This window comes from Rattus norvegicus, chromosome 16 (assembly GCF_036323735.1).
Source record: "Rattus norvegicus strain BN/NHsdMcwi chromosome 16, GRCr8, whole genome shotgun sequence".
Classification (NCBI taxonomy): Eukaryota; Metazoa; Chordata; class Mammalia; order Rodentia; family Muridae; genus Rattus; species Rattus norvegicus.
The window spans coordinates 51,441,279-51,468,085 of record NC_086034.1 but is presented as its reverse complement, the minus strand read 5'-3'; the positions used below and the strand labels follow the sequence as shown (position 1 = coordinate 51,468,085).

The following is a 26,807-nucleotide window of genomic DNA, read 5'->3' as shown; positions in this document are numbered from 1 at the left end:
AATAATCAATAAAATTAAAAAAATAGTTATTGACTTACATATATAAAAAATCCAACTTTCTCAAATTTCTTTGGAATTACAATTATCTAATTTCTCAGCACTTAGAATATAATTCTAATTTAATAGCTGCTTTTCTGATTTTCATAACATAGCATGAAAATCAATAGATAAAGGAAAATCTCTAAAAAAAAAAAAAGACACTGGAAATGAACGGAAATCCCTAGGACACGTTTGTATGGCATCCTTTAGCTGAGTCTACAATAAATGCAGTTATGAACTGACTTTAGAAAATCACTGTATAAAAATGTGCTTATTCCAAACAAAAGTGTCACAATATTTTTAGAGTAATTTCTTATTTCTGAAAGGATTTATCATATGCTTCTTTAAAGAAGGGACTGTCATCATCACATGATACAAAATGCAAGGCCAACTCTGGGAAAATTTTAGTGTCAAATGCCACTTGATCCCTAAAATGTGGATTGTTTCTAACTGGAAAGTTAACGACCTTTACTAATAGCGACCTCCTGCTCAAATGCTAAGGAGCAATGGATAGTGAAACATTTGGAAAGCTTGACAGAAATGATGCATCTACAACATAAGCTTGCAGAGTTGCTTTAAAAGACGTTTGGGAAGGGCTGTGCTATATGGGCGAAGAAATCCACTGCTTCTGGGGAACTGAAAATGAGCAAAACAGAAGCAGTCAAAATATAATATGGCTTCCATATCTGCCTAATACCAAACATTCTAGACAAGTGTGTGAACGGAGCATTTCCCTTGATAATCTTAAGAGGCTCAAAAGAAATAGCTGTGGCCCTTGAATATTGAATGGATACAGGCGGAGAGTAGAAATAACCTTTTAAAATAAAGTTTTTAAATTAGTACTGCCTAAGAGGCATATAGTACGAATCACAAAAATAATGTCAAAATTCCCAACAGTTATGTTAGAAGGTAAAGGAGGAGTTGGTTCAGAAAGCAAACTCCTGAAAACCCAGCATTCGGGAGGCAGAGGCAGGAGGACTATTCAAATTCCCAGTCCATAGGGCAATTTCAGGGCAGCCAGGGCTATGGAGATCTCAAAGAGAGTCCCCCACCCACCCGGCAAAAAAGAAATAGAAAGATGGGGGATTTTAGACATATTCTATTTTAGCCGAAAATATTTCCCAAACATCGTAAGTAACCCATGAACTTGTAAAAACCTATTTGTGTATCGTCTTCAAACCCAAACCCTGTGTGTATTGTACAGGAACAGCACGCCTCAGTTCAGATTAGCCGATTTCAAGTGTCTATAGCCCCTTCTTGGCTACTGACAGTGTAGCTCTTGATTACTGCAAATCTGTTCCAACAACATCATGAAAACTGCACCAGCCATCCCTGCCTTATTCTACCTTACAAGCGTTGGCACTTGCAATGGTCCTGCCTATGCTGTAGGGAAATTTAAAAAGGGATGGTACAGGACAAGTGCTGACTGAATAGATTTCAATGACACACAGGAAATAAATCGCTTCCTGGAAAATAATGGAGTAACTATTGTCAATATATGTCAAGCAAACTATTGACAGGGAGGGAACATATAAAAGTACAAAGTAAGTGCTCAGCACCAGATCACCTGGTTAGTGCAAGCTATCGTAGAAGAGAAACAAGCTAACTCAATCAAAGTAACTACTAAAGAAGACGGATATCAATAAACAGGTGGTTCGGGATGCAAGACACGGGCTAGCAAGCAAGGATTGACAGACGCCCACCTGCAAAAAGATCAAATGAACGAAAAGACTGTCCCTAGGGTCGCAGCATTCGACGCTAGTAGCTGCAACTGGGCAAGGAGAATAACCTCAAAGTCCTAGAAACTGACAATTTTCCTCCACCATTCCCACCTCGCTAGAAATAAGTGCGTTCTTCTTTGCAGGTGAAGGAGAAACGCCAAGGGGACACTCAGGCCACTAAACCAGTCGGGATGGCCTGGAAGGTTTCTGGGCTCAACTCACCCAGGCCCTGGACCCGCTGCAGCCGCGGCGAGTCTCCGTCGGCCCCGAAAGAGCCAGGAGAGTCAGGGAGGGGCGTCTAGGAACACGGCCACCGACAACCGACAGCCCCAGCCCCAGACCGGGCGGCAGAAGGCGAGACTTCCTTTTCCCCGCCTCCGTTGGCACAGGAAGCACTTCCTGGGCTTGAGTGACAGTACCGCACACCAGTCCTGGAATAGAACGGGGTTTCTTGTTAGGAAGGTGTTCCATTTCCTAGAGGAGAAGGAGTTGGGGGCGGAAAAAGAAGAAGCCAATAGGAGAAGCGATCGTGAGAGGGGGCGGGGCTTCCTCGTTACCGCCCATCAGTAGCTGGTCAGAGGTCTAGGTGTCCCTTAACGTGATCCTGGTTCCCGATTGCACTTAACGCGATCCTTGGTTCCCGGCCCAAAGCCGATTGCCGGTGGCTTGGAGCTGCCGAGGATCGGGAGTGCGCGAGGTCGTACCCACGGCTGCAAGGAAGGTTTCCCTAGACCGAGGCGCGGAAACGGGGTGCCTCGGCCTCCCGCCCGCTGCCCGCCCGTTCTTCGCGGTAGCGAACGCCGAGCGCCCGGAGCGATGGGTGCCAACGAGGATCAGGAGGTGAGAACCCAGGACTGGTCACCTCTGTCTCGGCCCAGGTCCCAACGTGGTGCACCCGGACTTCGCACATGTCCTTCGCTCTGAGAGCCTTCATTGCCTGTCCGGATGTCCCACGTTGGTGGATCGCCTGCCAGATAGCACTGGACAACCGTATGGCCAGCAAGCATGAATGGATCACGTGAGACTAAACCTCCCGTTTCCCTTATTTGTCTTTTTTTTTTTTTTTCAACCCGAAGGTCTCCTTAGATTTTCTTGCTAAGATGAGTGTCCTTGGTCCACGACCCTAGTGCACTTGGCCATCCTTAAATCCCTTTTGTGGCTTAGCGCTTGTGTGTCCAGTTATTCTGTCTTAAAATCTGAACACCTTTAAATTTTAAAACTTGTGGTTTCGTAGAAAGGGTTGAGTAAGTAAAATCTCTGGAGAAAAATGAATGACCCTGTGTTTTGGTTTCAGTCCCTGATGCTTAGTGAAGTCTGCAGTCATTCTGTTGTTGAGTAGATATACAATGTTTTGAGCATCCACATATCAATCCTAATCTTGTAGTTTGTGCTTTGGGTTTTGTTGGTAATGGTGGTGGTGGTGGGTTTTTTTTGTTTGTTCGTTTTGCAAAATATATTGGTATAGACTCGGAAGGAATAGGTACTATAAATTATTTGTCATTTTTTTTTTTTTTTGGTTCTTTTTTTTTTCGGAGCTGGGGACCGAACCCAGGGCCTTGCGCTTCCTAGGTAAGCGCTCTACCACTGAGCTAAATCCCCAGCCCAAATTATTTGTCATTTAACTTTCTAACTCTATAATGTGTCCAGGTGAGAAAGCAAAGTGTCAACAGTGCTCGAGCACCCTTGGGCGGTTTGGTGAGTGTGGTAGAATAAGGATTAGAAGATAAATCTCTAGGTGGTCGCCTTTAATCCCAGGATTTCGGGAGGCAGCAGGCAGGCCGATTTCAGAGTTTGAGACTAACCTGGTTCAAAGGAGTAGTTCCAGAAATCCCATCCCATAGAAAAAAAATCTTATGTCGCAGTAGACTCCTTGTATAGTAGTAGAGATGTAGTAATTTGCTGTTTATTTTGACTGTGTTCCTTAAAATGTTCTGACAATGTAGATGTTAAAAGAAGCTAGGTTACAAATACTCCATAAAGGACCCCAACATCCATAGGGTAATTGGTATCTGAATATCCTGCTAAAATATTCCTGCCAGTTCATGGACTTGACTGATGGTTCATCATCATGGCTGGTAGCTGACTCCACCTCAGACCTAAAGAATCTGAGACCAAATTCCTGGCAGGGGTTACTAATTAGCAAAATTACTGTGCCAGCATCCAGGAACCTTTGATTTCAACAGTGAAGTTTTATTCTTCCTCATGATAGGTGTCTGGATCTTTGAAGATAGTTTCCTGCCCAGTTTTGAAGATGCTGGCTTTGAAAATAAAATGAAACAACAAAAAAAGAGACATCATATGTCTCCAGTTCACTTTTGTTCACTTATCTTAGTTCCTTTGCTGTCCTGATTTGAGTGTGTGAACTGAATCTCCGTTTGCTTCTGCTGAAACTGTTGCCTCACACTGTCTTCTGATTTACTGTCTGTCAACATCCCCTGAGTGCTTTATACAATAACAGTTCATCCTTCATCCTCTACTTTGATATTTAGGTATTAGATGCAATTTTAATGTAATATTTAATGTAATAATGTTAATATTTACCCTGTTAAGTATATCATAGCTTTATTTAAAAGTACTTCATCTTAATTCTTTCATTGTCATGATTCGTTTTCTCATCAATCATCATCCACACATTTTATCAAGCCTGTCTTCTCTTTTTGTTCCTGCCCAAGTTATTAATTAAAGTATGGAAAGGGGTTATGGCTGAAGTTACATTCTTGAATCCAGTTTGGATTTCTGTGTTTTTCTTTGTTGTTTTGTATTGTTTTTGTTCTGATCTGTAAAGGGAGCCTTGCTGAAATCTAAAGAGATCGAGTCTGGTGCTTTTCTTGAAAGTACACGATCACTCTGAGAAGGGGTATTTAGCTATATCTTGTAATGCTTGCTGGACCCTAAGGATTCTGAGCTCTTATGCCCTGTTTCTTTATGATCTAATCTAAAATTCATACACGGAGAGTAAATCAAGGTCCCCCTCTCTAATCTGTAGGATTAATGACATCAATCTTTTTGCAAATGAAAACAGATACCCTTGGTTTTGTTTCTCCAAGACCCTGCTTTCAGTCACTGTGATGGAGCTCTCTCATCTGTGGAACCACGGTATTGAGAATAAATCCCAGGCAGGGGTTACTAATTGGCATCTTCTCGTCTAGTCCTTCCACCATCTTGAATAGATCCTGGAATAGATCCTGTCGATTCTCTTCTTTCTTGGGGCTGTTGTATATCACTTAAGCTTTGTGTTCCTCTATAGAAATAATTAGATATAACTGATATTCTTTTCCAAACAGGAAATCGTTGTGCTTCCGTTTCTCATTTCCAAGTTTAGTGCATTTTCTATACACTGGGTTAGGTGTCCATAAGTAGAGTGATAAAAGACAAAATATTTTCAAGTTGCTCTAACCTAAATCTTTCCTCTACCGTATGGAGAAGGAAGTATGGTAATGTACTCTTCACAGGGCCTATGTGAGAATTAAGTGAGCTGATACAATATAAAAGTCCTTAGCTTCGCCCAACACCTGCCCTCAAGATGCTGTTAATGTGATCGTACTGTGTTGGTGTGCACACATATATCCTGGTTTAGGGCCAGTAAGTTAGGCCACATCTTAACTATATGTAATGTGGGTTTGAATGAGAAGCTAAGGTCTTTCTAAGCCAGGCATACCACTCAACAAAATCCATTGTTTTTGTTTATTTGTTTGTTTTTTCAGATGGAACTAGAAGCTTTACGATCTATTTATGAAGGAGATGAAAGCTTCCGTGAATTAAGTCCAGTTTCATTTCAATATAGGGTAAGACACAGCATGTACAGTGCATGCATTTTTGTGGTAATGAGAAGAATGTGGAGATTCTATAAAAACCTGGTTCTGTCTTTTCACTTGGTGCTTTAACGTTATTGCATACCCATTGTTTCTGAAACTTTTGTTTTTCTAAAAATAATTTGTTTTTATTAGTTGTGTGTGTCTCTGTGGGGGCCTACAGAGGCCAGAAAAGGGCATCGAGTCTTCTAGAGCTGGAATTACAGGTAGTTGTAAGTCACCTGTAATTTACCAAATGTGGGTTCTGAAAAACAAACTAGGATCCTCTGGAAGAGCAGTAGCAACTCACCCATCTCTTCAGCCCTCCTGACACATTTAAAAGAAAACACATCACTATGATATTGGTATTGATAACTAAATTTAGAATCTCTTGTAAAAAATACATTTCATATATTTATATGTGTATATAAATATATTACACACACACACACACACATATATATAATTTTATTTTATGTGTCTGGTGTTTTGCCAACAACTATGTCTGTGTACCACATGTATGCCCGGTGCTTACAGAGCTCAGGTGAGAGAGCATTGGATCCCCTGAGCTAGAGTCATGGACAACTATTGTGAGCTGACATGTAGGTGCTGGGAAATGAACGTAAGTCCTTTAAGAAGGTCAACCAACGCTCTTAACAACTGAACCATCACTCTAGCCTAACTCAGAAGGTAAACAAAATGAAACAAAGCAAAACCAAAAAAACAGTAAAAATCATTTTGACTTGATTATAAAATGTTAAAGGTAAAAGATATCTTAGGGGGTTGGGGATTTAGCTCAGTGGTAGAGCGCTTGCCTAGGAAGCGCAAGGCCCTGGGTTCGATCCCCAGCTCCGAAAAAAAAGAACCAAAAAAAAAAAAAAAAAAGAAGAAGAAAAAAAAAGATATCTTAGGAATTGCATGGTATTACCTTCTTAAAGAAGGCCCCCTCAGTCCTAGCTGCCTAAAGTCTGCCACAGCTGATAATGATACAGCCTCAAACTTTATTGTATACAGTGACAGAAGATGAGTTTTTATTTGTTCATTTTCTTAAGACAGAATATTATCATATAGCCCAGGATAGTTTGAATTCTTGATTCTCTTACCTTAGACTCACAAGTATAGTTAGGAAATAAACTTTCTTTCTTTCTTTTTTTTTTTTTAGGTTTTTTTTTTATTTATTCATTTATTATATATAAGTACACTGTAGCTGTCTTCAGACACACCAGAAAAGGGCATCGGATCTCTTTACAGATGGTTGTGAACCACCGTGTGGTTGCTGGGAATTGAACTCAGGACCTCTGGAAGAGTAGTCGGGTGCTCTTAACCTCTGAGCCATCTCTCGAGCCCAGAAATAAACTTTCTATAGCAGTGATTCGCACCCTTCCTAATGCTGTGACCCTTTAATACAGTTCCTCATGTTGTGATGATCCCCCCCGACTATGAAATTACTTCCATTGCTATTTTATAACTGTAATTTTGCTGCTGTTATTAATCATAATGTAAATATCTGTGTTTTCCATTGGTCTTGGGTGACCTCTCTAAAAGGGTCATTTGAACCCCAAAGGGGTGGAGACTCAGATTGAGAAGCACTGATCTACAGCAGTTCCCAGTCCCCCTCAGGCCTGACTGCCTCGTACTGCCTCTATCTGGGTAACAACTGTAACTGTTACTTTCCTTGTTGCTGGAACCAAATACCTGACAAAGCAACTGGAGGGCCAGAGAGCTAAGAACACTTACTGTGCAAGCCCCCAGCCCTGGCCTCTGTGTACTGTGGGACTTGTATTTCTCCATACAAATCACACATACACAGTAATAATAAATGCATTTAAAAAAAACAAAAGGAAGGGAGGAAGACTTTATTTTGGTTCACATCAGTGGCAAGGAAGTTGTGGCAGAAGCATCCTGTGTGAGGCTTACCCATATTTTACCCAAAGTCAGGAAGCCGAGAGAAAGAACACTTGTACCAGGTCTCACTCTCCTGACATGGATATGCCCACGAAGCGATGTCCACATTATCCTGGGTCTTCCTACCTTAGTTAACATAACCTAGAAAACCCCTCACAGACATGCCCAGAGGTTTGTTTCTGGGGTGATTCTAAGTCCCATCAGGGAACTCTTAATGACCGCGGTCATGACGGAATTAAGACCTGGCCTCTTCTGTTTTAAGTCCAGCTGCCTTCTTGGATTTTCCCAGACACTGTTACTTTTCTTTACCAAAAGGCTCTGAGGATTCTCATATGCTTTCCTAAACATCTCCACTAATGGTATCAGTTGAGTGCACTATGCAGAATGGTCTGGGTTACGTATGTTTGCTATACAGTAGAGTGAAACAGGAAATTGGAGATAGTGCGTCAGTAGTCAGAGGAGGAGAGCCAGGGTTCTGCCCCATTGGACCCTCTGTTCTTACACAGAGCAGCTGAGTAGGCTCCTAAATGATGGCCCTGTTCCCCCACCTCCTTCCCCTCACCCCGCCCCACACACTTCTTGCTTACACCGTAACACACCACCAGTTCAACATTTAAGTAGTCTTGCCATTGCCTGTTTAAAGAGGTTTCTGGGTTTTTCTTGCCCGTAGAATGATGGCTCTGTTCTTAGATCCATAATCAAAGTCCACTTTTAAAAAGAGATTAATTTTTATTTTGTGTATATGAGTGTTTTGCCTAGATGTATTGTGTGTGTGTGTGTGTATCGTGTGTTCCTGGTACTCTTCCAAAAAGAGGGCTCCATATTCCGGGGAACTGGAGTTAACTGGCTTTCGTAAGCTGCTGTGAGAGTTTTGGGAACTAACCCCAGTCCTCTGCAATAGTGGCAAATACTCTTGTTTTGTTTTGTTTTGTTTTGTTTTGTTTTGTTTTGTTTTGTTTTGTTTTGTTTTGTTTTGTTTTTTGAGGCGGGGTTTCTCTGTGTAGCCCTGGCTGTCCTGGAACTCCCTCTGTAGACCAGGCTGGCCTCAAACTCACAGAGATCCACCTGCCTGTGCCTCCCGAGTGCTGAGATTAAAGGTGTGTCCTATGTGGCAGGTGCTCTTAATTTCGGCCAGGCAGGTCTCCAGCCACTCCTTTCGTCTTGAGCTACCTCTGCCAAACTTTGTCAACTTATTAGGCACAACAGACTGCTAAATGATCTCAGTGTCTTTCCCCCACTTAAGTATTGTCTTTAGATACGTTGTAACTCTTGTTCCTCTCTCGTCTCTTACTCATGTGACTTATCTGAGCTAAAATAACCTCTGGGACCATTTGCCCAGTCTCTGTCTGCCCTCAGTTTGAAGCAGACTTAATTTCACCTTCACTTGCTGCCTCGTTTTACTTTTAAACGCTATCCATTCTGCAGTTTTGTAAGCCATTGGGTGTCTTCGAAGACAGGAGTGGTCCTGGCTCTGTCTTTAATACAGTGAGAGCTTGGCAGTCTGTTTCTCCTAAGCCCTGATGAGGACTTGAAGCGTCTATCTTCTCTCACCTTTTACTGCATCCATCATGCCTGCGATTGACTCATGCTGACCTATCAAGAGGCCCTACGTTTATTTGATGCTGTTTCTCGGCCTCAACTTGCATTGATGCTGAGTGTAGCAGGAAGTAGGAGACTTAGTGTGAGCAGAATATAAAGGGGAAGCAAATACTCATTTGAGGTGAAATTTTTTTCTATTTTCCATTTATTTGGTGTGAGTGTTTGTTGGAGGGGCACAGGCGTGCCACAGGGCGTGTGAGTTGCTTGTTCCCTTCCACTATGTGGGTTCCAACACACAAACTCAGGTCATCAGGCTTTATTTACAGCATATGCCTTTACCCCACTAAGCCATCTATCTCACAGGCCCCGGAAGTGAAAGCTTGATTCCAGCAAGTGTTATTAACAGATGCTGAAGTCTCTAGGCAGAGGTTGCTAGGAAACAGGGTGGTGACGTAGTTTTGTGTTAGTACTGCACGGATTACTTCATTACCTCTACAGTGAAGACATTGTCCCCGGGGGTGACTCCTGATTGGACGCAGCGAGAGCCACCGTGCCACCTCTCCTCACCAGGTGGTCCATCTGAATCTGAACAGAGGAGGTCGTTGTCTACTGGGGATGTTAGTCAAGAAAACTTGCCTAGACGCCTTTTCTTTTCCAAGACAGCGTTTCTACGTGTAGCTGTCTGCCCACTCTCCTGGAATTTGCTCTGTAGACCAGGCTGGCCTTGAACTCAGAGGTCTGCCTGCCTCTGCCTCCTGAGTGCTGGGATTAAAGGCTTGCGCCACCACACCTGGGTCTGGCCTAGACTCTTAAGATCATAAAAAGACTTAAAAAGCCCGAAGGAGGGTTCTATTAATATAGACTAGAGAGATATTACAATGAATTACAAAATACCTTTAGTGGGTTTAGATTTCCGGGGTGAGAGTGGTATCAATTAAAGGGCACTCTAAGCATAGTTGGAGGATGAATATGAATAATTATTGGGTGAGATTTTTATATGTGTTGAATTCTTGGGGGCATGACGATTGTCTTTTCACTATAAAGATACCCTGAGTTATTTTCTTTTCACCCATAAATAACTAAAGACGTTGCATTACTTTCAAATGCGTCAACCAAAACCAAAGTGAAGAAAATGTTAGAGGAGTAGATGTTCATTTCTGTGCTAGAGGGAAATGACAAAGAAACGGAATGTGGCATTTAGTAAATACATACCAGTGAGCGTTTATGGTGCCAGTTTAGCTTTTCCCGAAGATTAAAGATGCTTTAAATAAAAAGTTGACAAAACAGAAGGCATTCTCAGGAATTGCTCTGCGGGGTAGGGCTACTGCACCCTCTCCCCGGCCCTTTGCTTTGCTAGTCTGTTTTACACTCCGTTTTCTGGTCTCTTCCCACTTGTACAGCATGTATCACTTGCCAAGTTCTTTGTGCCTGTTGCAATTTAGCAGTTAGAAGCCTCCAAGACAAGGTGTTTCAAATTTGTGCATAATTATTCTCGCCTACTGAGGTCCCGATTGTGTTTTTTGACACAGGGCTTCTCTGTAGACATCATATGAGCTGGCATCAAGCTCAGAGGTTCACCTGCCTCTGCCCCACCCCCACCCAGACCCTGTGCTGTCACACACAGCTCAGCTCGGTTGTCATCTGTTCCTTGTAGTTGATGTCTTATCTTCCCCATTGGAAACAAAAAAAAAAAAAAAAATGTAAAATGTATCCTTAGCATTGAAAAGCCCGCAGCAGAAATGGCGGCTTCCTGGAGCAGGATGGGACTAAAGCAGAAGTCAGAGCTGTTCATAGTCCCCTCACCCTTGGTCAGCTCTACCCAGTACCTTGTAACTTCTCAGCATATTATGCCTCAGATTTTGAACATGAGTATTGGAGAGAACCACCTCATAGATAGTAATGTGGTTCTCCTGATGACTTTCCACAAGCCTAAGACTCCCTTTTCTTCAGATAGGTGAAGACGGCGATCCCAAAGCCTTTCTAATAGAGATCTCCTGGACAGAGACATACCCCCAGACGCCTCCGGTCATCTCTATGAACGCCTTTTTTAACAACACCATGTGAGTAGTTTGGTTTTCTGGTTTTCTCAGCGGCTTCCTTTTCTTCCCTTTTCCTTGCCCTTGACAATGATTTCTCTGTATCGCAGCTCCTCGGCTGTGAAGCAGAGTATCTTAGCCAAGCTGCAGGAAGCAGTAGAAGTGAATCTCGGCACGGCCATGACCTACACGCTGTTCGAGTATGCTAAAGACAATAAAGAGCAGTTCATGGAGAACCATCATCCCGGAAGTTCCACAGTGAGTGCAGTTGGTGCCACAGATGGTTCTGGCCTGGGCGTGTCGGTTTTATTTTTTACTAGTTGGTTTTTGAAAGTTAGAAGATTTTGTGTTTGCCATGAACAGAGAATGACATTTGGGTTAAATGAGACCAATGAATCTTGGCTTTCCTCTATTGAATGGAGAGAATGCCATTGTGAGCTGTCAATTTTCATTCTTCAGCAAAGGTTAAAATACTTCTAACCATGGAAATTGAAGCAAGGCATAATAGTGTATGTCTTTAATCCCAGAGCCAGGGAGGCAGAGGCAGGTCTGTGATTTCTGCCAACCAGGGCTGCATAGTAAGGTGCTGACGGAGGAAGAAAGGAAGAAGGAAGGAAAGAAGGAAGGAAGGAAATGGAGGGGGGAGGGAAGAAGGGGGAGTCGGTCTTGTCATGGTTCTATTGGAGACTTATATGGGTTCCAATCCTCCTGTACTACCTTTTTAGCCCTATGACTTCGGTCAGTTGTCATGATCTCTGTGTGCCCAGTTTCTCAGGGTTATGTGGGTTATAATAGTGTTTACTTTAGACAGCTGTGGTAAGGCTCAAGTAAATGATCTATATAGTCAGAAGTGAGCCCAAATATGTTAAAGATTTTCTTCAGGGAACAAGAAGATCTAAGGGGGGATGTATGACGTCTCTAAAGAGGCACCAATAGTAACAGCAAGCCCAGTGGTTTAGACAGTTATGTTGGACCCTCAGATCGTCAACATAACACGGAGAGTCAGACTCCTTCTCCTGGTTCAACTGCTATCCCAGCGTTGTGTCCTTGAAAATGGGAGCAAGGCTGGTGGTGCATGAGGAGCCCTGGGCCACTGAGTGATTAGCAGCAGCAACACTTTTTTTTTTTTAAAGATAATTTTATTTATAAGTACACTGTAGCTGTTTTTCAGACATATCAGAATAGGGCATCTGATCCCCATTACAGAAGGTTGTGAGCCACCATGTGGAGCTGGGAATTGAACTCAGGACCTCTGGAAGAGCAGTCAGAGCTCTTAACCGCTGAGCCATCTCTCCAGCCCCAGCAGCAACACTTTTACTTTGTAAATTTAGAAACCCACCATTCCCTTCAAGATGTATCCGTGTTCACTCTAATCCAGTAGGTTTTCAGGTACGAGTCTAAGATCTGTTTCTGTTCTTGTAGACGCCTATAGCCAATATCATCTCGGTTGAAACTCCCAGCGCAGCCCCATCAAGTAAGAAAAAAGACAAGAAAGAACAACTTTCCAAAGCTCAGAAGCGCAAGCTGGCAGATAAAACAGGTTTGCATTTGCTGTTTGTCTTGGGTAACACGGGACGTGGGTTGGTTTACTGTGCTGCTTGCTATGATTAGGTTTACGTTTGTTTTGTGTTCAAAATAGAGTTTCTCTGTATAACAGCCCTGGCTATCCGATAACTCACTCTAGACCAGGCTAGCCTCAAACTCAGAGATCCTCCTGCCTCTGCCTCCGGAGTGCTGGGATCAAAGGCGTGTGCCACCACTTCCTGGCTAATTCTGTAGTGTATTCTTGGAGCATGTGAATCAGAGATCCATTGGTCACAGTATAAAAATACTGTATTTATTGCTACTTTGAGAGAATGACTCACAAAGCAATTACAAATATTCTCACTGAGGGGCATTAGAAAAATAGACAAGGCACGTCCTACCTGAGCACTGTAGCATGTGGGATTTTACTTGCCCGTGTACTTGTAAAAGCTGTGTGAAATAGTTTCCACTTGAGTCTGGCACATCCTTCTATCTTAGCATAGTTGTTTAATTTTTTTTCCCCTATAATTAACTTGATTATACAATAAGTCTTCAGAAAAGAATTCCCGTGTATATGAGAACAGACTCCTCCAGGAAAGGATTATAAGCTTCAGCTCCAATCAACAGCTATGTCTGCTCCTTCTTCTTCCTCTTAGATTGGCAAATGGGCATCCATCTGAATTTTCCCAACTAGGGAAAAGAAGAGTGTTGTTGTATGGACACACACATTTACATAAAGGTGTGTGCGTGTGTGCGTGCCTGCATGTGTGCGTGCCTGCGTGTGTGCGTGCCTGCGTGTGTGCGTGCATGCATGTTGCTCATGGAGTCACAGAAAGAGTGTTGGAGCCCCCAGCCCTGGAACTACAGGCAGATCCTGACATGGGTGCTGGAAACCAATCTCTTATCATTGAGGGGCAGCAAGTGCTTTTAACTGCCAAGTCATCTCTCCAGCCTCTGCCCTGGGTTTTATGGAGGGATCATAGGTTTATTTTTGTTTAATGTCTGTTGATGGTAGAATAAAAGAAACTAATATTGCAGTAGTCCTTTCAACAATTTTGAAATTGTGCTATAAAAGACCCCACGGGATGTTCACCCGCATGTCAGGAAGTGGTAAAGTGTACATAGCTGAAGGGAAAAAGAAATTAGCCATGGCATTCTGTTTTCTAGAATTCTGGTTATTGTCATTTGGAGCATTTTAGCATCTGTAGCAGTCACCCCTCATGCCTTACAGCCTGTGGTCATTTTCATTAAACAGTGTCTCCCCCACCCCAACGCTTGCCTCTTTGATGATGCCCTACTAAGGTTTAATCACCCTATTATGACAGTGGAGGAGTGTGTGACTGAGAACGTTCATGCTAAAGAAAACAGGCTAGCCTGTGCACCTAACTGATGATCCAGCCGTGTGCCGAGTGACTGTGACTTAGATGCTTACTGGCTGGTCTGACATTTCCATCAGGAACCGGGCTCCTATAAGAATTGCCTTTCTCTGAGAATCATTAGTTTCTAAATTATTTTCTGGAAAGTTAATTCAGGTCTTATACATATGCTTGGGGCCACAGAGTTCAGAACCTTCCAGATTTGGAATATTTTCATAGTTCCTGATTGAGCAGTCATAAATTCAAGGTCTAAAATGCTCCAAAGTCTAAAACTATTCAAAAACTTTCAGATTATAGAGGTTTTTTTTTTTTAATTCATATAATCCATGTTTCAAATGTGAGTTTTTTTTAAAGCTTCATAAAGTGAGACATGCAGCCTTCAGGAAGAGTAAGAGAAGGCGTTTGAAGTAGAAGAATTGTCTCCCTTTCCTTTGCGCACACCTGTCTCTGTGGACACATGAGTATTTGTGTGGGGATCAGAGACCAGCTTTTGTGGGGCCCAGGGATTGGACTTGGGGGTCAGGCTAGGCAGCGCGTCCCTCACCTGCTGAGCCGTCTTGCTGGCACTAATAGTGAAGACTTTTTAAATAAAATGTCTATTTGTTAAATTGTTCTTTGACTTTGAATATTAAAAGATGAAAACATGGGCTGGAGAGATGGCTCGGTGGTTTAGAGCACTGACTGCTCTTCCAGAGGTCCTGAGTTCAAATCCCAGCAACCACATGGTGTCTCACAACCATCTGTAATGAGATCTGATGCCCTCTCCTGGTGTGTCTGAAGACAGTACAGTGTACTTACATATAATAAATAAATAAATTTAAAAAAAAATGAAAACATTTTATAAACCATGCTTTTTTCCTTTTTTTAATTTTTCTCTCATGCAGTACACCTGATTGCATTTCTTCTCCCTCCCCAGTCCCTCCCCTGAGCATCTCCTTTCTTCCCGAACCTCTGCCCTTCTAACTCCCTCTCAGTAAAGAGCAGGCCTTCCAGAGACATCAACTAAACACTGCATAACAAGCTACAATAAGGGGCTGGGGATTTAGCTCAGTGGTAGAGCGCTTACCTAGGAAGCGCAAGGCCCTGGGTTCCGTCCCCAGCTCCGAAAAAAAGAACCAAAAAAAAAAAAAAAACAAGCTACAATAAGATCCTACATGTTCTCACACCAAGGCTTGAGGAGATAACCCAGAAAGAAAGGGTCCCCAAAGGTTGGCAAACGAGTCATGGACAACCCCCGCTCCCACACAGGAATCCCACAAGAAAACCACGCAACACAAGTATAACATATGCAGAGAACCTAGATTAAACCATGTGTTTCTATATGAGGCCTTGTGAGCTTTGTCCCAAGCATTCTCAATCGAGCATTGGTTCTCAGCCTTCCTAATGTTGCAGTCCTTTAATACGATTCCTCATGTTGCAGTGACCCCCAACTCTAAAATTATTTCATTACTATTCCGTAACTGTAATTTTGCTGCTGTTATGAATAGTAACGTGAAGATCTGATGTTTGATCTCTGTGGGGGTCGTGACCCATAGGTGGAGAAACGCTGCAATAGACTGAAGCTCCTTTTGAAGAACGTCAGATAATGTTTTGTCAGAGCATGGCCAAGCTATATAGAAGTTAGCTTGCAGTCCTCTTAGTCCTGAAGCCAAACATTTGTCGACACATTCTCTCCTATTCAGAGCCAAGGGCCCAGGGGAAGCAGGACTGCACCTGCGTGGGAGCAATATGATGTCAATCGCACTGCTTGCTTTTTTGGTAACAGGTTTCGTCCTGAGTGGATCTGGGGTAAATGTAAAAGGGGGTGTGTCTCGGAGACTTTGCAGCTACCTCCAGGATGGGCCTTTAAGGTCACAAAGATAACATTCGTGGTGTGTGATGTCAGCTTGCCATTGACCTGTTCAATGCAACAGTATAAAAAGTATTCTTTGCTGGGCGATCAGTTCATTTACAACTAACCGACCAGATGTAGTAAAGTTACTGATTTTGTTTTCCAGATCACAAAGGGGAACTCCCTCGAGGCTGGAACTGGGTTGACGTCGTGAAGGTATAGCAAACTTACACTCAAGCCTTCAAAGTTGTTAAAACTTATTGCCATCAAATAACAAAATGTGTATTTTTCATTTTTCTTCCTGCTGCCTTCGGGACTTTCCGGATGTCTGTTCACACTTTTGGATTCAGCATGTAAGTATTCTTGAAGTCTTTACGTTCTCTGTTTCCTTCCTGTTAGGCGTTCTTTCTCAGAAGTGAGAGCCCTGGAGCTGGAAGCTTGGCTCTCGTCCCTTTGCTGCGCTGTCAGCCCAGGATCAGTTTCTGTAGAGCAGATCTGTGTGAATCCAGCCACCTTCTGTTGCACTAGATCATAAAGAGAGCTCAGTAGACGGAAAGCAGCCCCATTCTAGTCTTCATTAGAAAGTGTAGCTATTACTGAGGGAAGAGAGATAGCTCTGTCAGTAAAGGGCCTACTGTGCACATATGAGGCCCCGAGTTTAGACCTCCATATACATAAACAGCTGGGTTCAGTGGCGTGCATTTAGGGGTGAGAGACTGGCCAAGTGCAGAATTCATTACCCAGCAAGCCTTGCTAAATTGATGAGCTCTAACTTTTGTGGGAGGCCATGACTAAAAAAGTAACGAGGAAAACAATCAAGAAGGTCACTTGACTGGCATCGTGCACACACTCACACAAACATGTAATACATACACACACAAACATGTAACACATGCACACACAAACATGTAACACATGCACACACACACGCACATATATACACGCAAATGGTTGGGTTGTTGCATTATAGGTTTATTATTAGTTTTATATGAATGAATGTTAGTTTTAATTCTAAATGCAGCAGCTGTAACACGTTTAAAAACAGAAAGTCTTTAATTCCTTCAATATCCACAGGATATTTAGCAATATCCCTGTGTTTGGGAACTTTTACCCTTCATGGTGCCATAGTTTCCCACAGTATTCTTCAAAATTGTTTTATTGCATTATTTACCATGGGTGTGGAGACCCAAGGACAACTTGGAGGAATTGGTTCTTTCCTACCCTGTAGGTCCTGGAGACTGAAGGGTCGTCTGGCTTAGCAATCATTTTCTTGGCCATTTACAAGTGTGTGCATATGTGCCTGCTTGTGTGTACACCATCTGTGTTGGTTGTGAGCTGCCCAATGTGGGTTCTAGGAACTGAACATGGGTCCTTCACAAGAGCAGCAAGAGCTCTTAGCCACGGAGGTGTCTCTGCAGCCCCGGCTCCCACGGTATTCATCATGTGGTATACAATGGGATTGATCTGTGGTGATGGGTGGTTATCCTATTCAGAATCACGTTTGTGTGGTTTGAGAATTAATCAGTTTCTCCCCAAATTTGCCAACTCTTCCTTAAGATTTTTACCAGAAAAAAAAAAAGCAGATTTAAAATTTGTTAAGTTATGGTTTCACACTTAAAGTTTAAGAATTGTTATCTGTAAGGTGGCTTATTTTATTAAAGCAATTTTTTTTATTCACACAAACACACGTCTATGCATAGCACACACATACACTACATGTACACTTTTTTTAAAAAAAAATCTAAATTTATGGGGTTGGGGATTTAGCTCAGTGGTAGAGCGCTTGCCTAGGAAGCGCAAGGCCCTGGGTTCGGTTCCCAGCTCCGAAAAAAAGAACCAAAAAAAAAAAATCTAAATTTACAAAAGGAAGAATTCACCTTTTGGTCTGATGATATAGGTCTCCATCACCATGAATATACACATTACAGGTAAAGACACTTGGTGTCATGCCTGTTGGCCAGAGTTCAATCCCTAGCTCCCACTTGGTAGGAAAAAAGAACTAAGTCAGAACAAGTGCTCCTTGAATCTCCACAGACACACCTGGGCACACTCATGCACCCTCACATGCGCATGTGCACACACCAATACACACAATAATGTGTAAATTTATAAAACATAATAGTTTATCATCTATTGCTGCCCCGCTTTGTTGTATTGACACATGCATGACATGGTGTCTGAGGAGTTACAACCAAGGCCAGCAGAGTCAGATTGCCCCGGGTGGGAGCCTGTTCTTCTGCCCCGCAGCCAGATGCTTTAGGACAACTGTATCTCAGGTCTCACACTTCTAATAAAGTGTGATAGAAAAGAAGGCTCCTATGGAGTTAATGTGTTCACCAGAACACTTAGAACAGCACTAGTTACCGAGAAAGCACTAGACATTATCAATATAGCATGATTCGCAGACTATATTATCAGCAAAAATATCAAGCCTGGGCGAACAAAATGAAGCCTATGATAGAAGACGGAATAGAAGAATGGCATTCATTTAGCAAGCTACCTTTTATAGGCTCGGTTCGGGTTTGATTTATTCTTAGAAAGCTGCGCCAGATCTTCCCCCATATAACCTTGCTCTGCTGAACCCAGCTTTGGGGTTGTTTTTTATACCCGTTGGAAGTAACTTCACCTAGGGTTAGAAATGGTTACATATAGAAACAGTTACAATTTAAGCTCCCATGACTTGATCTGTCTTTCCCATTACTTATTTAGTTTTGATTCTGATTAGAAACAATGACTCAGATACTGCAGATTGTCTCCACTTAATACTTGTATCTTTTTTTTTTTTAATCAGTTAAGCAAATCTGGCTCTAAAGATGACGAGTAGCAAGCCCCTGCACCAGGGCGAGCGCAGCCCGGCTCAGCATCTCTCCTTCCTTTAGTTCTGGTACTGAGTGGCTCTTTACAGGACATGTTCTCTTGTGTGTGTCTTGAAAAAATATAAGCGGAAGGTTCATGAAGGGGTTTGGTTGTAGTAAATTTATCTTCACAAACTCGCCTTAATAAAAGGTCAAAGTGTAACTTGTTCAGAGTACTTTCTGAAGCTGTCGAGCATCATCGCCAGTGGATGGCTCCACAGAGTGAAGTCAGCGGTCACTTAGCCATCTGACCCAAGCCATGTGATCATTTCTAAAGGCCAACAAAAGCATGTTTGAACTCTCAGTTCAGCAGAGCCCAGTTCCAAGTCTCTGGCATCCGAGGTGTGACCCATACTACAGCGGCTCGCCTTTTGCCTAGGTAGCAAAACGTAAGTCGATTCAGAGAAGTCTGAGTACGGGTGTTGAGCTTTATGTGACTCTGTAGTTGCTCTTTATTTTCAATAGCGAATTGCTTTTCCTAAATAAATTGATAATTATGTATCCTTTTAGATTGGATGCAGGTGTGTGATCATGAAAGCTTTCAATTATGTGAATAATAAAGGAATATAAGAAGAAAATTAAGGGGGTGGGGAAATGGTTCAGTCAGTCAAGGGCTTGCTGTGCAAGCCTGGGGACCTGAGTTCAGATCCCCAACCACCCACACAAAAAACCGGGCCTGCACCTGGAACCCAGAGCTGGGGAGGCGGAGACAGGAGGAGCCCTGGTGCTTGCTGGCCTGACAGTCTAGCTGAATCTTTGAGCTCCTGGTTCTGGTAGAGAACAATAGAGGAAGACATATAACATAAATCTCTGGCCTTGAGGGCAAGCACATGTGCATACACCCATCTGCACACAAATACAAATACCAGGTACACTTGCATGCACGACCGTACACCACACCAAACAAAGCAAAAACAACAAATTTGCCAAATACTTTAGGAAGCATTTGAATAAGTGCTAGCTCTTATTTAAGACATTTCTCTTTGCTGCATAGGTCAGGATGAAAGTAAAAGATGCCTTAATATTTAATTTTTGTACTGTTGGAGACAGTGGTTTTAATTCCTAATATTTGCTATTGTGATGTTTTGTTGTTTGGTAAGAGGTCTTTCAGTGGAGTCAACATTAAACACGCTTTGAATCTGGAGGGGCGGTGCTTGGTTCTTGTGGGGGTTTTGTTTTTTTGGTAGGTTATTTTTTTTATAGTGTCTTTTCAAGTATCCAAATGTGTTTCCTAATCTCTGTGTCTTTTTAATAATATATATCCAATCTTTGACATGCTGAACTATTGTTATACATGCTTGGTTTTTAAAATCATTAGGAAAGGAAACTCGCTATAGTTTTACTAGAACAGGTATTGGGGTATTGGTGTGTGTGTGTGTGTGTGTGTGTGTGTGTGTGTTAGTATTACAGTGGTTGTGTGTGCTTCCACATTCTTAGAACACCAAGCTTCACTGTGTAGTTTATATCAGGTTTTAAAGACCAATCAACTTTCAGAGACGTTACCTAAGCATAAGAGCAGATGTATGTATGGATTTCACAAAGTTACCCCTTGGCTCTGGTTAAATTGTATGAGCTGAAAAGTAAGTGTAGTCACAGTGAGAGAGTTTGCTCACACCTGTAGTCACAGTGAGAGTTTGTTCACGCCTGTCTTGTTTTCTAGACAAATATTGGAGAAGCCTAGACTACAACAGCTTTTCTTTGAGAGCTTCTGTTTGTGCATTTTCATTGTCATCTTGATTTGTTTTTTTCTTTTCAAGAAACATTTTGTAATAGAAAAAAAGTACTTTGTTCTGTTCTAAAGGTCATTTCTCTGGTTCTCTGGTCAAAGTTATTGTGGTTCTTAGATTGCAAACAATAATGCTAGTTAAATGCCAATGAACTATTTTTACTCTTTTCTATGAAATGTATAGATCTCTGGGGCAGACGGTGGTAATGCTATCCCTTGTTACCTTATAAACACTTGAACATTTGCATCAAAAATAATGCTGGTCTGATAATGCTCCCAGTATATTTTCTCAAAGTCTGTTTACTTAAAACTGTGTGTGATGACGTGACTGATGAGCAATAAAGTCTGAATTACAGTGACTTTTTCTATATGTTTATTTCAAATCACTTCAGAAAGAATAACTTTTAAAATCTTCAGTAAAATTATCTTTCTTATGGTGTGAGATATGTGCTCCTGCTGGGAACCATTCAAAGAAGAAATATTCAAAAAAAAAAAAAAAAAAAGCTCAAGAGAAAGTAAGGAATACCCAAAATAAGTAGATGGAAATTGCAATGGAAGTTAAAGCAGCTTGCGCTTCCGGTCAGCCTAGTACTGGAAGCTACGCACACCTGTCTGCACATTACTAACTCAGACCCATTGTCCAGCCAGGGCCCTGAGTGAGAGGCCCCACCCTGAGCTTCTGTTCTGATGGAGGGCTAGCGATACACAAATACATATGCTATCAGCACACGCTGCATCCAAGAGTTACCACACACTCGGATCCTGTAACTTGTCTTTTACTATCGTGTGGGTTCTTTCTTCCACCCTTCTCCACCCTTTCAACTCCCTAACGGTAGATAGGGGAGAGAGAAAGGAGAGAATGGAGAGGAAGTGATGTAATGTTAGGCTACTTCCTGCTGGTTAGGGTCTTCTAGTTCCTTGGGGCAAGTTTGATCTTCACTATCAGGATATCTAATTTCTTCCTTCTTCTTTGAACACCACTACTTAACAAACCGTGACCAACAGCAACTAATAACCAACCTTTCAGGGCTGTAGCAGCTATATAACCTTCTGAAAAGTTTCCAGAATTCCAAACGTCACACAATCACAGAAACTGTCTGCAGCAAAACCACATATCTGCCAGAGCACAAGGCAAATCACAGTCATCCGCTGTGGACAATCTGAAGCAGCCCCATATCCAACCCCTGGGATTAAAACAAAAACATAAAATACTTATGCATTTTTTAAAGAAACCAAAACTCCAAAATTCTCCCTACAGGATTTCAGCCCAAATCCTGCCCCTTAGTAATTGTTATCCCTTGAGTATGAAATGACCCCCCACAGGCTCATGTGTTAGAACACATGTTCCCCAGCTGGTAGCGCTGTTCGAGAAGGTTGTGGAACTTTTGGAAAGAGGAACCAGCCTAGCTCAAGGCAGTAGGCAAGGCTGGAACTGTGGGTTCTCTGGACAGGCTCCCAACTCCACCCCAAGCTCTCTGCTTCATTTCCACTGTAATGAGCACATGTCTTCATCCTGTCACCCCTGTGCCTTCCCCACCATGAGACCATCCCCTGAATCCTGAACCACAATGTCTTCTTCGTCAGTGTTGTTGGGTGTTTGTCATTGTGATGTCAAGGTTACTAAGGCAGTATGAAAAATACAAAACAAACTTTCACATAAGATCTTACTAAAGGCCTTAGCAGGTAAAGGTGCTTACCTCTGGGACTAGATCAGTAAAAAGAGAGAATTGATCGTTCTGATTGCCACACGCTCTATGATACTTCACCACACACACACACACACACACACACACACACACAAAATTAATAAAATATACTATTTAAAAAGAAAAAAATATTAAATGACACCCAAATTACAAAGGTATGTGGGCATATGATAGAAATGAACACAAATCTACTCTAGAACAACCACATTCAACACGCAACTCCAGATAGATCCACATAGCACATGGATGTCTGCCCAGCGTCAGGTATCATGGGCAGTTTCCCACAAGCACCGTCCTGTAAGAACCTGACGAGCAAAGCTTGAGGACTAAGAGCCACCAGGATATAGTGGCATTCCCACACCCTAAGTATTTGTTTCAGTAACTTACCATTTTTATTTTATGTACATTGGTGTTCTGCTCCCATGTACGACTGTGTGAGTGTTTCAGATTCCCTAAAGCTGGAATTACAGACAGTTGTGAACCATCATGTCAGTGCTGGGAATTGAACCTGGATCCTTTGGAAGAACAACCAGTGCTCTTAACCACTGAGCCATCTCTCCAGCTCTACTCCTAAGTATTTTAAATTGCATATGTTTCAAGAAACTTAAAAATCAAGCAGGAATGCCCTATACAGAATTTGTCGGTGAAAAACACAATCACTGAAATTAACGTGCAGGAGGAGGTAAGTCAAGCCAGATAAATACCCTGTTGAGTGAAACTAATGCTAAACCTCTAATTTAGATTTTTTTTCCTTGTAGATTTCAGCATTAAAACTTCATTCATCCCATATCATTTCTTCACTGGCCACGACAGGTTAGATTAATTGGATAAATCTAACCCCAGTTTCTGCTGGGGACTAGAGATGTGCCCAAACCCACACTTTATTTCTTAAGACAAGTATGCAAGATTTGGGCAGTCTTTCCAGAGGATGATGTGGTAGTCAGAAGAACAATAAACTGAGACTGTGTGTGGTGGCTTGAGCCTTGTGAGTTTGAGGGGCAAAAGTGGTTCATGCCTTGAGGGGCAATGGCAGTAGGATCTCGGAGAGTTTGAGGCCAGCGTGGGCTACAGAGAGCCTGTTTAAAAATAGAATGTTTAAACTCCCATTATTGGGGTTGAGGATTTAGCTCAGTGGTAGAGCGTTTGCCTAGCAAGCGCAAGGCCACCCTGGGTTCTGTCTTCAGCTCCGGAAAAAACAAAAAACAAAAAACAAAAACTCCTGCTATTGACAGACTCCTTTTTTTTTAACATAGAATTTCCACAAAATTAAAAGCAATAGGAATGACGGTCTGGCAAGGCTGTGTCTTAGAATTCAGTGTTTTGCTACAAAATCCAGAGTGCATCTTTCAAACTGCATTGTTTTTGTACCAGCATGCCCTCTACCTTTCATGGGGTCGCTTTCTCTGTGAGAGCTTGCTTGGGTTTCCGTGCTGGTGAGGGTGGTGGAGGGTACCGGTCATGACGTCAAACTTATTAGGTGAAAATGAGAATCTAGAAGCCACTGACTGTGAAGATGCAAAAATGTAAAAACCTAATTTGCCTCTGGAGCACGGAGGACTTTTATTGTTCCCGATGATCAAGTAAGGAAAGCCACAGCACTGCCCGTAAGAGTGGGACTGGGAATGGCTTTGTACACGGAACAATGACAATGCTCAAGGAAGGATTGTTGTTGATGGGAAGAGTCCAAGGGGTCATCTCAGGCAAAGGCATATTCTTTTTTTTTTCTTTCTTTCTTTTTTCGGAACTGGGGACCGAACCCAGGGCCTTGCGGTTGCTAGGCAAGCACTCTACCACTGAGCTAAATCCCCAACAAGGCATATTCTTCTAATGGTTCCGATCTCTAACAGATGAGGACCAAAAAATCAAAAAAATATGTTTTGTTCTCCCGCTGTCTCCGTTTGCTGAGTTTCCTGCACGAATCTGGTTTCTACAATAAATTGTTCTAATGGGACAATGGCCCAGTTCAAACAGTCAGGAAATGGCCTCACCCTGCTGTTTTTTCCACTTGTGATTCCAGGTCTCTGTGATGTAGCAAGCTGGGGTTTAGCCTGCTGAGGCTCTGACCTGTAGGCTGTCCTTTCTTCTTTCTTTAATAAAAGAAGCGTTATCTTAGAAAAGTAGGAAAATATCCACGAGAAAGATACAAATTAAAAACAATATTATTTATTTATTTATTTACTTACTTACTTACTTATTTTGCTGGAAATTGAGCCTCGGGCCTTATGCATGCTGGGCCATTGTCCTACCACTGAGCTTTGTCCATAGCACATGTATTTAAAACATTCTGCCTGAAGCTGTGTGAAATTCAATGTGACCTTGCTCTAGCCTCGGCACCCAAAAGGAGAAGGAAGAAGAGGAGGAGGAAGAGGAAGGGGAGACAGGACAATGGATAAGAGTGTGTTCTGCTTTTTCAGAGAATCAAAGTTGGGTTCCCAGCAGCTGCACAGGGCAGACTGTAACTCTAGAACCATGGGCTCTGTCACCATCTTCTGGACTCCCTGGGCGCCTGAATACATGTGGTACACTCAGACGCACAAACACAATGAACAAATAAATCTTTAAATATTTATTTTATATGTGAGAACATTGTCGTTGTCTTCATATACACCAGAAGAGGGCATCAGAGCCCATTATAGATGGTTGTGCGACACCATATGATTGCTGGGATTTGAACTCTGGACCTCTGGTGGAGCAGCCAGTGCTCTAAACCACTGAGCCATCTGTCCAGCCCACAAATCTTTTTAAATATTATGAAGGATTGTAAAGCACAGAAATGTATGGAGAAAGGCCTTCAGGGCAGAGTCACGGCTCAGCAGTTAAGATTAAGAATGTTTACTGCTTTTGCAGAGGACCGAGGTTCAGTTCCCAACATCCCATCAGACAGCTCAGAACTACGGGGAACGCCAGTTCTGAGGAATCTGCTCACACTGCAAGGTGAAGCTGGACGGCCTGTGAGTTTTTTTTCTTCAGAAGACCAAAGGTATTCGGGTTGCCTGTGGCCAGGCTCACTTAGGGTCATGGACCCCTGTTAAGCTTGGTTACGTTTAGACCCCTGTCACCTGGGGAGAGTCACCTTGAGACTCCTTCAGTGGATTACACAGTTCGCCCCCACATCCTTTGACTGTCTTGTCTCCTCAGAATCCTTTTCTGGATATCTACTATTCATTAGTTTTCCATTTCACTTGACAAATGCCCTCCAAAGGCATTTAACTTTTAAATTGACAAATGTGAGTTGCTTTCATTAAAATCCCCCGGGAATAACTGAGAAGTTATGGAGTCTGGAATGTAGGGATTTCTGTCCATCTGCTGAAAGAAAAGCCTAATTCCTACCACATGCTGACCAGTGGCGTCTGCTCAGTTGTCCCTGAGTGTCAAGATTTTTCTTTCCAGTTTAAGTTTGAAAATATTGCTTCATTAAAAGTCATACACGGCCTGGTGTGGAGGCACACATCTTTAATCTCAGCTCTCAGGAGGCAGAGGCTGGCAGACTACTTGAGTTCAAGGCCAGCCTATTGTAGAGAAAGAATTCCAGGCCAGTCAGGACTAGCTACATAGTGAAACTCTGTCTCAAAGTCATCCATCAAGTTTCATCAAGACCTTTCTGCTGTGTGCCTCTTACCTCCATTCCCACTCCAGGCAGATGATTCTGTGGCCCTTGTCTGTGACCTTGTTCACTGTGACCTGTCTTGTGACCTTTGACCTGGCTATTGCGTGTGCTCCAGGAAGTCCTCTTCAGGCTCACACACCTCAGGTTTGAACTGACAGCTTTGTATCTCACTGAATGAGGAAGAGACCCTGTGGGGCTTCAACAGAGGTGTGATCGTGTTTGAACAATGCGTTCTCTGCTTGAGTGACTGAGGCAAAGAGAGAGGGCAGGGAGATCTAACACGGGGCAATTGATGTCGGATGGAGAGGCTTCTGGTTTTAGACTGAGAGGAACACCGACAGAGCTTGTCAGTGGGAGGGAAAGGCAACAATGATTTCTAGTGTTTGACACTGGGCCACTGGGAAATATATGCAAATATTAAATCTCCCTAAAATTATACTGCCATGTTAGATAATCCTAGAATTAACTGATTGGTTGGTTGATTAAACTTTCGATTCTTCCCTCCCATCCGATGAGATTAGGAGTGTACACTACCACCAACTGCAAATAATTTTTCTAAAAAATCCATTTATTTCATTTTTGGTGTATGAATGTTTTGCCTATATTTATGTTTATATATCGTGTGTGCTTGGTGTCATTGGCGGCCATAAGAGGGTGTCAGACCTCCTAGCACTGGAGTTGCCAATGGTTATGGGCCACCACGTGGGTTCTCAGAATCAAATCTGAGATCATCCAGGGCCCTTAGGCCTTATCTTTATACCCTCAAAGGGATTTTTAAAGAAAGAGAAACCAAAGTCTTTTTTATTTTGGTTTTGGTGCTGTGGTTTTTAATTTCGTTGTTGTTGAGACAGGGTCTCACTATGTAGCCCTGGCTGTCCTGGAACTCACTGTGTAAAGCAGGTTGGCTTTGAACTCACAGAGGTCCACCTGCCTTTGCCTCCTGAGTTTTGGGATTAAAGGTGTGTGCCACTACTAGCTAATTCATTCCTTCCTTCCTTCCTTCCTTCCTTCCTCCCTTCCTTCCTTCCTTTGTATGTGAGTTCACTGTCACTGTCTTCACACACCAGAAGAGGGCATCAGATCCCATTACAGATGGTTGGGAGCCACCATGTGGTTGCTGGGAATTGAACTCAGGACCTCTAGGAGTGCAG

General features: G+C 42.6%; 2 protein-coding genes across 9 annotated transcripts in view; one reads left to right on the top strand and one right to left on the bottom strand.

Annotated features, from left to right (window-relative positions):
* Trappc11 (trafficking protein particle complex subunit 11) overlaps positions 1-2,455 on the bottom strand; it is a 46,373-nt gene extending 43,918 nt beyond the window's left edge. For 3 of the 6 annotated variants that reach the window (XM_006253134.4, XM_063275230.1, XM_063275232.1), the window contains exons 1-2: positions 2,318-2,455; positions 1,983-2,191 (exon numbers count right to left, since the gene is read on the bottom strand). The gene's annotated coding sequence lies outside the window, so the exon portion shown is untranslated. Of the gene's footprint in view, positions 1-1,871; positions 2,232-2,317 lie in introns of those variants that run through there. The other 3 variants (NM_001169115.1, XM_006253135.4, XM_063275231.1) reach the window with 3 other exon arrangements.
* On the top strand, positions 2,368-20,702 carry Rwdd4 (RWD domain containing 4). Of its 3 annotated transcripts, NM_001034994.1 has the most exons (8): positions 2,368-2,600; positions 5,465-5,545; positions 10,946-11,055; positions 11,142-11,289; positions 12,454-12,571; positions 15,929-15,978; positions 16,113-16,115; positions 18,554-20,702. In NM_001034994.1, exons 1-8 carry the CDS (start codon positions 2,577-2,579, stop codon positions 18,584-18,586), a joined length of 567 nt encoding a protein of 188 aa, NP_001030166.1. In that variant the 5' UTR covers positions 2,368-2,576; the 3' UTR covers positions 18,587-20,702. The 3 variants fall into 3 exon arrangements, with proteins under 3 accessions (NP_001030166.1, XP_063131724.1, XP_063131725.1); XM_063275654.1 differs by having other exon boundaries at positions 2,469-2,600; positions 16,113-20,702; XM_063275655.1 differs by lacking the exon at positions 2,368-2,600 and having other exon boundaries at positions 5,463-5,545; positions 10,950-11,055; positions 16,113-20,702.
* Positions 20,703-26,807: the final 6,105 nt, after the last annotated feature.